Source organism: Halichoeres trimaculatus, unplaced genomic scaffold (assembly GCF_033239565.1).
Source record: "Halichoeres trimaculatus isolate MK-OKI-2021-1 unplaced genomic scaffold, fHalTri1.1 fHalTri1_scaffold_9, whole genome shotgun sequence".
Classification (NCBI taxonomy): domain Eukaryota; kingdom Metazoa; phylum Chordata; class Actinopteri; order Labriformes; family Labridae; genus Halichoeres; species Halichoeres trimaculatus.
Genome location: NW_027437188.1, coordinates 28,549,651 through 28,563,966, shown reverse-complemented (window position 1 = coordinate 28,563,966; position 14,316 = coordinate 28,549,651). Strand labels below are relative to the sequence as shown.

Genomic DNA, 14,316 nt, shown 5'->3' with positions numbered 1-14,316 from the left:
TTGGGACTTCGTCTTTAAGGGCAGCCCATAATTCCTACCCAGCTGTTTGGCCTAATATCCATCCAGCCCTGCAATAGTTTCTCATTACTTCAAACCTTTCCCAGGGAGGATTAATAATTCATTCTGTAGACTTTATAGTCATCAGGTTGAGTTTCTTCTCTCTGCTAATCACCCTTCTTCTTCTGAGGTTGAAGTGTTTAAATCTACCTTAACATGATGTGAGATGTTTAACAGGGAATAACAGGCTAAAGGCAGCCCTCACTCTTCGCATGACGCCCCGCTGTATGACACTAAGAAGCTTGCCAGACGCATGCTTTGTGTGTGTGCCAAACCTAAACTCTGTGAACATTAAGAGGATCACTGACGAGGTGACAGAGCAAAGAAATAGGAGTTAATGTCCCTTTATCTCAGCCATAGGGGCGCATTCACACGTCAACCTTTGAAGTGTCGAGCTGATCGAGACGTGCTGCTGAAATGCAAGGCAAGCGGCACGAGCAGCATGCACCTATGGCCGTCCCCGGTATTTACCGCAAGGCTGGCTCTCAGATCTGCTGGAGGATTTGAATATTTTATGAGCCAGGGAAAATTGGATCTGTCAGTGGAGCTGTGCTTTTACCGCACGCCCCATTCCAGGTCTTTGATACAGACATGTCTCTCTGTCCCTCTCAATGAGCAAAGACGCCCCCGCTGTCAGATGGGAAAGAACAGAGATGACACCCACATTGAGTCATGGGAGAGGATGAGCAGGAAAGTGTAACACAACCTGTGTCACTCATCTAAAGGAGATCATCATTTTGCAAGCATAACTGAGATTTTAAAGGGGAATAGAAATGTCTCCTTCTTTCAAAAGCTTGAAATCAGAATTTAAGTGTCTCACTTGCCTCAAATAAATGCTTTCAGCTCAGTTGTAGGTCAGCTCTATTGTTTTAAAGCTTTTACTGCTCTGGCGTGTTGCTGTCGAGCTGAGCTGATCATCAGCAGACAACATTGACTAAATACCCTGCTCATGTTCTCCAGCCGACTGCATCGCCAATTATAACAACCAGATGGAAAACAAGCAGACCAACCTCATTGTGCCAGAGTCAGGAGTCTACGGAGACGTGGATTTGTCCAACAAGATCAATGAGATGAAGACGTTCAACAGCCCAAACCTGAAAGAGGGACGCTTTGTGGGTCCAGGAGGCCAGCCCACGCCGTACGCCACCACTCAGCTCATCCAGTCCGCCATCATGGGCAACAACATCATCTCAGACAGAGGGACCGGAGGGAGCGGAGGAGGAGGAGGAGGACTTGGGGAGATAAATGAGAAACACTGCTGGAAGCCAACTGCCGTCCAGCAGCAGAAGCACGAAATGAGCTCCCAGCTGCAGTACAACATCATGGAGCAAAACAAGCTGAACAAGGGTGAGTGTGCGGAATACCCAGCAGCCAGCTCCAAACCACGATCCCTTTCCACTTGGCTTTTCCCACCTTCCTCTCCTGGTTCTTTAATCCTTTCCTCGGACGCTTGTAGAAAAGCTTCATGCTCATGCATTCCCCCTTTTCGTCTCCTTCCTACTCAGTCAACATGAACGTCATCGCTTCTTCTCTCTGCTTGTCTGTGCGGCATTCATGTAACCCCTCATCACCCTCCATGCAATCATCTGTAATCTCTGCCAGGCCTGAATTGCTGTCGTCAGTATCTGGGTCGTCTTTTTGCGATGAAAGCAGGTGTGAGGGTTTATCTTTGGTGTCACATTTCTGAAGGAAAGACAAAGATAGCTCTTGGATCTTTGGGCGCTTTGAAAAAAGCTATCATCACCCTGTTGTACCTGCAGAGAGGAACAACATGTGGCGTGATAGTTTTGAGATTTCAGCACAGATGTTGCATGTGTTCACATACTCACCTGAAATCATACAGCATGCTCTGCACGCACATAACTCTGCTCAGTGTTATGTCATCTGATGGTTTAATTACACATTCACATTTCCTCTTCCAATTAACTGCATTTACACATCATGTGGAGTATTATAAGCAAGTTCACTTGAGCTTGTTCTAACTGTACATTTCTTTCCACTCTCCCATTAGACCGCTACAGAGGAGGCGACAGCCCCATGCCAGCCACCATCCCCTACAACCAGACACACGACAGCCACACTGGAGGCTCCTACAACAGCTCGGACCGAGGCAGCAGTAGCACCTCCGGTAACACAGTGTTGGCATTTTGAATAAGAATAAATGCAGGAAGGACAATCAGGGGTTGAAAAAAGAAATCTACACCTTTTCTATTTTTTAAAGCAGTGGTAGGCAACCTAGGGTGCCATAGCTGGCACGTGGGGCTGTTCATGTTAGCACTCAGAGAATACTTACAGTGTGGCAGAGGACAATATAAATAGATAAATAAAAAAGATAGAAAATAAAATAACACCAAATAATAAATTTAAATTGTGATGTTACAAATGCTGGAATGTGTCTTGCAAGTGTGTCACTGCAAATCTCTCAGGTGGTCAGCATGCTCGCTCGCAATCACATCCATTTAGCAATGTTATCATGGCTAGCAAACCAAGTTCCAGTTGTTCTTTCCAACAAAGTTGGACAAGAGGAGTGGGGATTTATTGCCAGAGGAGATCAGGAGATATGCACCTTTTGCTGTGAAAGTGTGGTATTTAGAGCATCAAGAGTGCGGCGTCTTTCTGAGATCAACTTGTGCTTTTTGAGACTTCAGAGATGAGATAGATAAATTGGAGTAAGTAAAAGAAGCATTAGCAAAGTATGCTATCAAAGCATTCAAAACTTTCTGTATTGTTAAAAATCAGGCAGTGGAAGGAAGTCAAACCATTTCACTGCACAGTGAAGCATGGAAACATATTTACTGACGGGGAATACATGAAGGAGACTTTCGTGTCAACTGCATACGTTTTATTTGATGGACTGCGAAATAAAGACACAGTCGTGTCCAGAATCAAAAAGTTGCCCCTTTCAGAAAGATATTGGCCTTTGTGTCAAGATACAGCGATGGAAGACAGATGAAGGAGAAACTCTGTTGTGAGCATGTTTGAATACTGCAAAAAAAAGCTGTAAAAACTGATAATTTACAAATTATTTTAAAAAAGAAAGTAAGTATTGGCACTTTGGGCGTGAGCATAAGTTATGGAAAAGGTTGCCTACCCCTGTTTAAAGGTTTGTATGTTGATGGGGTTTGTTATTGAACCTCCAATGTTTGATTTCTATTGCTGCGAACCACATAAACCACTTCACTCAGAGGCAACAAATCACTTTGAGGTGATAATAATGCGTGCTATAATGCATGAGTACTTGATTTATTTCCTGTCAGCCTATCTTTAAGACAAATTGAAAGGAAGATTCATTCAGAAGGTGAAGAAATGTCCAACAAAGAAAAGAAGAAACTGACAACAATGTCTAAAAACAGCTCCATACCAGGGTTATACTCAAGTATTCTTAGAGCGACGTCATCTAATGTTTCAAGAAAATGGGATTAAAGGATAAATTTTGTTGTGTTTTCTGACTTTTTATCTTATTTCTTTTCGTCCTTGCATTTCTTTCTTTAATTGGCTTTGCTTTAATTCCAGCATTCAGCCGCCTAATTTCATCAGGGCCTCGATGTCTTTCTGCGGACAAGGACAAATGATAACACATTGCAGGCGGCATGCAACGCTGCCACCTTAATGCCATGTATCCATTCTGATATTGCGTTTGAAGTTCAAGCCATTAAGGAGAAGCCTTAAATGCTCACTGCACCTCACAGCTCATTGGTTCACTATTCTAATAGTTTGCTCTTAATTGGACTTTTTTTTTCTGTTCTCCTTCTACCTTTACTCTTGGTGCTGGGTAATATCACTGCAGGGAATAACTGTGTTTTAAAGTATTCCCATCATTTGATAACCGAGGGGTGTGTGTGCTTGCATTAAGTGGAGGGCTGAATTAGCCTTTGCACTCTTATGTGTAGAATGATCTTTTTTTCGTCAGCCCGTCTTGTTAAAACATTTTATCTGCTGTCAATCCTCACTCATTACCTGTGAGTTCTTGGGCATTAATAATTGATGTGTTTTTCAGACAGTGAATGGAAGCTGGTGTGTCTGTAAGTGACTGACAGAGTGTCTTTTCTTCCTTGTTTTTGAGCAGGAAGTCAGGGTCACAAGAAGGGAGTGCGCACCCCAAAACTACCCAAACAGAGCACAATGAATTGGGCTGACCTCCTGCCTCCTCCCCCTGCAAACCCACCCCCAAGCCGGAGCACAGAGGAGTATTCTCTCTCCATGGAAGAAAGGTGGGACATGTCTGCGCAGACACAAAGACACAGACAATCTGACAGGTATGCACACCCTGTATTTAAATACTACTTCCTGCTTTTTCGCCTCTTTCTCACATCCACTGCAGCTATTTGCCCCTGAGGGTTTCCTATCTATTAGCGCTTGGTTCTTGTCAAACCTTGATAGAAAGATGGCATGAATATTTAGTGCATGTTTTTCTGCCTTCAGTGTATGAAAACATGCATGTTTCCTCTGACTGATATGAAGGTAATGAGGCTTGTTTTTTTCTCTTTCTCTCTTGGCAGCTGTGACCCAGACATGCAGTGCCCCATGCCCCCCTCTCACATGTACCTGCAGCCAGACGAGCTGGAGGAGGAAGAGGAGATGGAGAGGGGGCCCACTCCTCCCATCAGAGGGGCAGCATCCTCACCTGCTGCTGTGTCCTACAGCCACCAGTCCACAGCCACTCTCACCCCCTCGCCACAGGAGGAGATGCAGCCGATGCTTCAGGATGCACCAGACAGCCATGAACGCAGGTACAGAGCATCACAGAGCCAACAAAGGTGTTACAGTGCTGCTAAATAAAAGAATCAGCAAATACACTTCTTCTTTAAAGCCTCACAGAGAAACATTAGCTCCAAAGTATGTCATATTCAGTAGTGTTTTTCATGTTTTAGCTCATTAACTCCAGATTCTATATATTGCACAGCGCTGTTGGCCCCTTTCCAAAAGCACATCTTTGCTTTCAATTTATTTCCCACCTACAGGGGTGCAATTTGTTTCACTTCAGTAAAGCATAAAAATCAACTTGGAGAGTTTTAAAGGTTCTTTGAAATAAGTATTGGATAAAGGTCAGGATTTATTTTTTTGTTTGAAGGTGAAATCATTCAGTGTTCATCTGTGAGGAAAAACTGAAAATAATTTCTTTTTAGGCCACAAAAAGACTGAATCATCTACAGTTTTGGTTTGAGCTACAACACCAGGAAAAAAATGCAAATTTCAAATCACTGCAGAATATTTGTCCTTCCAGTTTTGTCGGACATAATCAACATTGATTCAAAGTATATTTCACCTGGATAATTGACTAACTCACCTTAGTCAAATATTAAAGCTGTATGTTTTTTCAATCTTGATCAGATTCTGATTCTTTTTCTTTGTAACTTCCTGCAGGCGCCATGCTGTGAGCCCCCCACCCCCTCCCCGGCCCCTCTCCCCTTCACACACATATGGGTACATCACCAGCCCGTTGGCCTTGGACACTGACGGCATGGAGGAGGAGGATGATATACTGGAAGAGGAAGAGGAGGAGGGTGATGAGACAGATGCAGAAGTGGCCAAGATGCACTACCACCACACCCACCCCCACACACACCCCCACCATCCCCAAATGCATCCGCGAAGGTTGCTGCTACGAGGGCTGGAACAGACGCCGGCGTCCAGCATGGGCGACCTAGAGAGCTCGGTGACCGGCTCCATGATCAACGGCTGGGGGTCGGCCTCTGAAGAGGATAATGTCTCTTCGGGGAGGTCCAGTGCCGTCAGCTCATCAGATGGATCCTTCTTCACTGATGCTGACTTTGCTCAAGCCGTTGCTGCAGCAGCAGAGTACTCTGCCCTCCGGGTGGCTAAATATCCCAACACACAAGGCCATGAAGTGGGAGGGGCTTCAGGTTGGTCGAAATCTGTCAAATCCACAAGAAATGTTGCTGCTACAAAATTTGACAGAATAAATCAACTTTTTTTATTATGATTTTTTCAGCACGAAAATACCAAATAAACCCTTCAGGCCACCGCCCTGGCAGCCCCGTGTCCACAGACAGTAACATGAGTATGGCAGCTGTACACAGGAGGCCTCCGAAGAAGCAGAAACAACATCCTGTGGGACATCCAGGGAACCAGCGACGTGACGTCTACAATGAAGGTACACATAAGACCCTGTTTCAATTTTAAAGTAGGTTGTTGAGATAAAAATATGGACTGTTTCGATAAATCATGGAGGCAGACTCGGTGAATTCAATGTTTGTTTTTTAAAGTGTAAGCCTGTAAACTCTGGTTTACATATTAGAAATGCTCCTATGTAATGGCTTAATCAGAGACAGGCTCAAAAGAATGGGTGTGAATGTGGCTTTTGGGGCTTTTGTAGCCAGCCTCAAGTGGACACATGAGGAACTGCAGCTTTTGGCTGCAGAATAACTCGTAAACACCCAGACCGTTATCCAAACCACCTACTATATACTACATGTTAATGTAGTAGGCACTACATTCTACCTACTGCTTTTGCTTGTAGTATGTAGTATGACTGTTTTGTTGGGTCTGTTTTATAGTATCCTACTTTGGTTTCCAGTTTCGGGAGCAGAGCTACAGATAATGTTTTTTTTTTTTTTTCTTGCCTTTATTATAAATGTAAAAAAAGAAATTTTGGGGCAGATTTTGGCATTTTGACAAATTTGTTAATCATATAGCACAAAATCATCATACTTGATTTCTAATCTTACACCAAAAGTTATATTCTTTCGTGAAAATAAATCTGAAAGGGATTTTTTTGTGCTAGGATTTCCTGGTGTTTCTTTTGCGTCATTTCACTTCTATCTCACGGACCATCTAACGTTAGTGTTGTGTTGTAATTATAATGCTGACTCATTGCAGTAGATGGCTCACCCACATTGACAAATAGTGTTACTGCTGTGCATTGTGGGAAACGATATGCCAGGTAGACATACCTGGCATAGTTGCATACTAAGAAATTGTCCTGGATCAGTTGGACATCAGGGGATTTTTAGTATACTGCAGTTTTTGCAAGTTTTCACATACTACATACTGAATTTCAGCCAAAATAGTAATTACTGCTAGTGTAGTATGCGGTGTGGAAACAGCCATAGACTTTCTGGTGTTTGCAAAAATCCAAAACACATCCTTATCTATGCTTTCAGTTTTGTAATTTGAGGCAAAAACTGCAACATGTGGTTCGGCTTCTACTGCCACCTATTGGCTCTGCGTGGAACTGAAACAGAGGTAACATGCCATTAAAAAAAAAAAAAAAATACAGTATTTGCTTTGGATTGATTGCCAGAACTCTTTGGTAGAAATTTATTACTCTGCATTAAACAAGTCAGAAATTTAGACAGCTGCATTTTCAGAGTTGGAGGTTACCTTAAACTACGAGCTTACTCAAGTGTGGGTGTGTCTTCTCTGGGGAGATATGACATGCAACATAAAAGAACATTTGCTTCCTCTAATTTTATCTTATCTTATCTTATCTTATTTAGAAAAAAATATACTGTTCACTACTCAATTTGTTACTACACATGGGATAAATTTGTTTGTTCAATATTCATTTCGGCAGATCTCCAATTTCTCTTGGAGAACTAAACAATTGAAAAAATGGTGTGAAAATCACGGCCAAATATGGTTTGTAGAAAAATATTTCAGGAACTCTTTGGCAGGTATGATCATGGTTGTCCGTCAAAGGTTGTACTAATCAAAGGCAGCCAACAGAGTGATGGAGACAGAGACATAAAGCAGCAGTACTGTTACAGCAGCTACACAGATGGTCAGTTTGTATCAGTGGCTGATTCTCAATTTCCTCCAACATGAGGAGAAAAGTGCAGTGTGGATATTCTGTGAGCCAAACTTTGAATAATTTCTCTAATGTGTTGATGCAAACACTTCATCACTCTGAAGCTGTGATGCTGCTGAGCAGAGCCAGGAAGTGCTGGGATAGAGGCCACAGCGGGGACGAAGGGGGGGTGGGGGGGTTATCTGCTGTCCCAAGGGAGATCTGGCCGGCCTGGCTCTGCTGACACTGGGACGTCTCTTCACTCAGCCACTAATGAAATTGATCCAGGTGCTCAGGATCATACTGAAGTGCCACCTTTTGCTTAGCGAGGCCGGACATAGAGCAAACAGGGGCTAAATACCGGAGCAGGAGGAGAGGCTTTTACCTTGTTAAGTAAAAGAGCGATTGACTTTTTATGGCGTCATTCTTTAAAAACACACACGACCTACAAGTTCCTTTTCTGGCTGTTTCCTCTCTGCTTTGATCTCGTAGAAAGTCTTTTTTTTTCTATAACATCTATCAGTATGTGAGTGTGTGCTCTTCCTGTCTCTGCTGTGTACAGTGTGAGCCGTCCCAGCTCTTGCTCTCCTCACAGTGTCAGGTGTCCTTGGGTGTTGGAAGCACTTGGCAGGGAGATTTAATATCCAGCTCACTAGAAGCCAGACCAGCTATATCACTGCAGAAAATCCCACCCCTCTTACCCGAACCCCCACCTCCTGCCATCATCCTTATATCCTGGCTCCTTTCCCTCCCTCTGCAGTGATCTCTCCATCCCTCTCCTCTCCTCTCCTCCAGTGCTGCTCCGTCTCACTCCTCTGTCTTTGTTTGAGCAGCGAGGGGGCGGATGACAGCTCGGAGGTTCTGTCTGTCCATCAGGCCTCCCGCTGATTGCATTTGATCTGAATGGATTGTTTTTCATTTGGAGGTTATTGCCTCGTCTGCCCCTTCTCTCTGTCTTCTCTTCAACCCCCACTAAACATCCCATGTTTGAGGTTTTGAGGGCTGGTGCTGAGGTGATGGGTGAGGGGAGGTGATGTCTTAAGACTCAAGATGGATAGAAAAAGAAGAAGAAAAAAATTGATTTTTGTGTTTTGAGTTCATATACCTACATATAAAAGAACCATCTCCTGTTGGCAATAAAAAATTAGTACAAAAAAAATGTAAGCTACTGCTTTGTGTCTGCTGTGGATATGAAAACAGAGTTAAATTCCTGATATTCATTTCTAGTGCCTCCGTCTGCCTCCCTGAAGTTAACTCCTTCCTCTTCCTGTCGCTCTGTCTCCTCCCTGTCTGTCTAATTAACCACCAGACCTTCTGTTACACCCACCCTGGCGAGCCCAGAGCCACATTTCAGACCTGAGCTCCATCCTTGCTGATATTTCCTCATAAATCTAACAGACGCTCTTCCCGTGCAGTGAGCTATATCTCACCGACTGTGGCATTGATCGGACTCAGACCAAGGCAGGACTCAGGAGGCAAGAGAGATATTAAAAAACTGCAGACGCCTCTCTGCTGTATGATATTGACTCGCTCCCCTTTTGTATTCAGGACGAGTGGATGGAAGTGGAGGATAATCAGAGGAGTGTATTGAAGCTGCCTGATTCCGCCACCCAAACGCAATAAAGACATCAACTGCCCCATTAGCCTTTAAAAAAAGGAAATAAAAGCTTTGATTCTTCTCTGCAAAGTCTACGAGAATCTACGTTGGCCTTCAGGATGCAGGAAAGGTGTAAGAGTTAGCACTTGCCATGTTTATTAACTTTCTAATCCTACGTGGATTATGTGCCTGGTCGCTGACAAACCATCCTTCAGGTCGGGAAGCTGATTAGAAGATGAGAAGCCATCGATCGCAGACGGACAAGGCTTTTCTCTGCCGTCTGTTTAGATGTGGTGTGAGAGAGGCTAGGCGGCGCGGCGAACAGTCTCGTATGAATAATGGCCCAAGGACGAGCAGCATCGATTCATCGACAGGGGGAAGTCGAGTAGGTCAGAGAGCCAGCTGCTGACCGTCACGCTCTCCTCTTCCTCCTCCCTCCTCGCTTCTCACCCAGATCTCATAACTCTCCCTTATTCCTCCTCCGTAATGTCATCTCTTCTGTTTACTGTGGAGTGTACAGCACTGAGAGTGTGTACACACGCCCCAGCTGTGTTTGCGTATCACCTTGCAGGTGTGAGGCAGCTGAGTGACAGATTGTACACATAAAAGTTTCAAGAGTACACAGATTCTCCTTGCTCACATTTGTGTAATCACCACAACCTGAGTAATTGATGTTAATGTGTTCTTACTTCCTGTGTTTATCCCTCAGATCTCCCACCTCCACCTATCCCTCCCCCAGCAGTGCTAAAGTCACCGACACACCCTTCAAAGGCAGCCCTGGAAGGAAGAGGAGTTGTGTCCCCGAAAACAGGTGAGGGTCGAGACAAAAGAGGGGGGACGGGAAGCTACCGGCCCCGAGATGGCTCTGACACCAGAACCAGCTCGTCTGAGCGTAAGGACGCTCAGGAGAGACAAAAGACTGCTCAAGGAGGGAAAGGGAATAAACACGAGGGTAGCATCGCCAACAAGGCACGCCAACACGCAGGTAAACACATCGAGAGGGAATCTTTTACTGTGTTTTGGTAAAGATAAAGTTCCACTCATTAATATTCTCCTCCAGGGTCAGAGGACATTTTGCCCTACAGCCGACCACAGTTCCCAACAGTCAACAGCCCTCGAGACCCCAGCTCCTCCAGCTCCATGTCCTCCAGGGGCTCAGGGGGTCGACGGAGAGGAGAGGGGGGCCGCAGGAACCCTGCAGATATGGGCCTCAACACCACGGGGGCCTTCACACCAGGAGATGAAGAGCTAGAGGTACAAATCAAGTCCACATTCTGATTCAAAACACATCAGCCATTCAAGAAACAAAGCTTAACCATGATGTTTGTGTTTTTCCATCCAGATGGTAGAAAGCTGAAGAACACAGGAGAGAAAAAAAACGAGGAACTGTCCTGATTTTTCCAAGAGTGGAGCACCATTGTTTCTCTTACAATTTTAAATATCTCAGTATTTCACCATCATGTTTGCTGCCATCAGTAGTGTTTCTTTACATCTGGAAAACAGACCTACTGTTCTTTTCTAACTTATCATTTTCTTTGTCCATTTAAAAAAAAGGAAAGAGCGTCTGAAGATAAAAGAATGGTGCATTCAAAACAAAACTCGCAGTAGTATATTTATGTTAAATTCCAATGCAATATGGAGGGAAATCCTACTCCAGACATTGACATGACTCGGCTTGCCTTTGACCAGAACTGTGGGAGCCCATACAGTCACATGTTACTGTAATAAAATAGCTGCAAGCAGAGAAAGAGGTGGACTGTCTGTAAATATACGTGTAAACATGATGTCCTCTTGTTTTACCCATCGTGGTACCTCAAATTTGTCTTCCTTGTTTTTATTTTGCGAATTCTAATTTTATTATGCCAGTAAATATAATTATTATTTTATCATTTCCATCCATGTTGTAAATGCTATATTATTTAGCTGCCCCAAGAAAGTGCCACTTTGGGATTTTTTTCTTTGGTTTTTGTTTTTTGTAATGCACTGTTATGTTTCGTGTTGTCGTCAATGTTTGTTATTTGTTTTACTTTGGTTTTAAAAGCACAATCACTAAACTTTATTTTAAACCATTCTATCTATTAACCTTTTTGTCTTACTGGAGGAAAACAGGTATGACAAAAGAGTCTAGTTAATCCTGACGATGATGACGATGATGATGATGATGATGATGATAATGTAGGTAAAGGTTGCTGTTTACGAAGGCTGTGCTTGAAAGGAGACTCCTTGCGTTGTGATTGTCTCCCTCTCCAGTTCTGACGCGAGCTCAAGTGATTTAAAAAAAAAAGACAGTAATGTGACTCATAGCTGCAATGTAAATATCTTTTCACATTGACCATGAACTCAGCTGTTGCACATTAATCCAAAAGGTTTCGTTGTCTACTAATGCACTTAAAGGAATGTCAAACACAGGAGAGAAGAGTCACTTTGGAAATCTGGAGGGGTTGTGATTGGACAAGAAGAGTCTCTTTTCTTGACAGGGCAGGGGAGTGGACCCCTGTTTTTAAGGAGAAAAGGGTGCTGTTGTTTATTCATAGGACATCTGCAAACATTTGTTTCGTAAAGCAAAAAAAGTAAAAAGAACTAAAAAAAAAAGAGATGAATAAAAAAGTCCAAACTAAACAAGTTGTCTGGCTATTTATTTATCTTCACGGACTAGGCTGTGCTGGCCTCTGATGCTGTTTCTTATCACAGCAAAACATTGCACAATATTCTACAGCGTCAAAGACAGATGCTTCTTGTAGTGTAAAAAGTGATCTTGTAAAGAAAAAAGTGACCAAACAAAAGATCATTTCCAACCAGAACATTTGAAAATGTAAACCATTATACAAACACAGCTGAAGGTGTATTCTTTGTTGTACAAAATATTTTTAAAAATTGTGTCAGATATAAAACTTCATGTTTTTAGAGCAGCAATGTCATGCAAAACTCAACGGAGCTTCCGTCGAGGAGCTTCATGCTCATGCACGGAGTGTTGAAGTGTCTTTGGGAAGACTCAAATCTCAATTCCGCCCTTCTTTTCTATACTTGTGAATCTCTCTTATACTCAGTACCAGTATTAGCTTTCCACTAGCAATCACCAGGAAACTGGGTACATATGCAGGAGCCTGTTTCCAATGGAAACGTCCTTGACCACTTGTTTGCAAATCAACATTCGTGTTGCTCTGTCAAAGAAAAGGATGAAAAAGAAGCAGTAAACTATTACAGTTTGTTTCCTCGTTCATGGAGCTCGTCGAGTTTGTAAAGGCAGCTGTCACTGTTTGTTGCAAGTACACACAGCTGTGGCTACATTGATCGACTTGTTAGTAAAAGGCTGTATGTGTCTTGTGTCTTTACATGAAGTTGTATGTTCAAACATATTATATTAACAAAGACTTACAGTACACTTATCACTGTTAATTTTAATGAAAATAAAGCTCATTTTTAACTACGAACTTAAAACACTCCAATGAAAAAGGGTATGATCATTATCGACATGTGCAAAGTGCCCTACAATAACATTTGTGGCGATATGAGCAAATGTATTTTACCGACACATTTATGAAGGCTGTAATTCAGCAGCACCGTAATAAAGCTCAATGTCAGAGTATCGGCTGCATTTTAATTTGAAATCATCTCAGCTGGCCTCGATCGAAAGGACACAACGTACTTCAACAACACAGAGAAGGAGGGAACTATCAATATTCTCAGCTCAGAGGCTAAACAGATACTTCTGATCGGATTCAAATGTATCATCTCAGGACAGTTCTATCAGTGATCTTCATTACTCACAATATCAGCTTCCTTTGTCAATGAAGGCACCAGAAGCTAAGGAGAGAGGCCAAAACAAGCAGTGGGGGGATTATATTCAACTTAAAAGGTCTAGATTGATTACAACTTAACCTAATACAGCTTGATGATGGGTAGTTCAAAATGAGCACTTTGGACTTTAGCTGGGTTAATATTTGGTTCTGGTTTATGTATTTCTTGACCGGGGTCAGAACTCTACCATAGGTGTGAACCAACCCTAACCCTAATTCTAACCCCCTGCCTTCAACCCTTACTCTACATCCTAACCACTGGCTTCTAACCCTCCAACCCTTACCCTAACTTCAAACACAACAATGAGCCAAACCCAACTCTAGAGCAAGGCTCACTCTAGAGTCTAGACCCAAGTCAGGTTGTATCACACATATAAAGAGAATCTTCTTTAAAATCTTTAATGTGCACACGACAAGATTTGAAAATAATGACCAGCACACACTACAGGATTTCATCAAGATTATCAGACCAGAGAGGCATTACATGACCCTATGTCATGTCACAAGGAAGCAAATATAAACAAAAGCACAAAAAATGGAGGCAAATGTGGTGCTGCTGGCGATTTCTCAACAACTTTTTGTCTTTCTTAGAGCGGCAGTGATGATCCTTGCAGATGACATTGTATGGACAATAGTGGTCTTGCCACAGATTCACAAAAAAGTCCTCCATCTCCGCTGTCCAACCCACCCACACACTCTGCTCCTTCGTAGGGGCCATTTTTGTCTCTGATTATTTCTGATCATTTCCCTCGTAGACGTCTCTCTCTGATTGGCTTTTGTCATAACCATCCCAATGAAAATTAAACACGATTGAGATTTATTTCGGGGGCTGTGCATGAGGTTGTGAGTCAGTCGTTAGGCTCAAGATTGATCCAACATCTGCTCACATTAGAAGATAATCTGGGACGGACACTGGGTCTGACCTTGGTCCTGAACCAGATTTCTAAATTGATCTATACTGAGCCAGTTTAACCCTAACCCAATAGTCACCCTTAACTTGTCTTTATTGGAGGATAAATACTTCATTTCCAGTTTAGTACATCTAAAATTCTCACTGCCTGTTTTCATGGAGGCAGTAACCCGGCCAGTGGGAGTCTTTAATGTCCATCGTCTGT

At 43.0% G+C, this 14,316-nt stretch overlaps 1 protein-coding gene across 4 annotated transcripts in view; it reads left to right on the top strand.

The window, feature by feature from the left end:
• Window positions 1-12,009, top strand: part of robo1 (roundabout, axon guidance receptor, homolog 1 (Drosophila)) — a 265,137-nt gene extending 253,128 nt beyond the window's left edge. For all 4 annotated transcript variants that reach the window (XM_074678930.1, XM_074678933.1, XM_074678931.1 and 1 more), the window contains 9 exons: window positions 1,018-1,404; window positions 2,069-2,185; window positions 4,124-4,268; window positions 4,557-4,787; window positions 5,422-5,921; window positions 6,011-6,172; window positions 10,114-10,389; window positions 10,465-10,658; window positions 10,747-12,009. In XM_074678930.1, the coding sequence (XP_074535031.1) occupies window positions 1,018-1,404; window positions 2,069-2,185; window positions 4,124-4,268; window positions 4,557-4,787; window positions 5,422-5,921; window positions 6,011-6,172; window positions 10,114-10,389; window positions 10,465-10,658; window positions 10,747-10,761 (2,027 nt within the window). In that variant the 3' untranslated portion in view covers window positions 10,762-12,009. The remainder of the gene's footprint in view (window positions 1-1,017; window positions 1,405-2,068; window positions 2,186-4,123; window positions 4,269-4,556; window positions 4,788-5,421; window positions 5,922-6,010; window positions 6,173-10,113; window positions 10,390-10,464; window positions 10,659-10,746) is intronic.
• The last annotated feature ends 2,307 nt before the right edge of the window (window positions 12,010-14,316 follow it).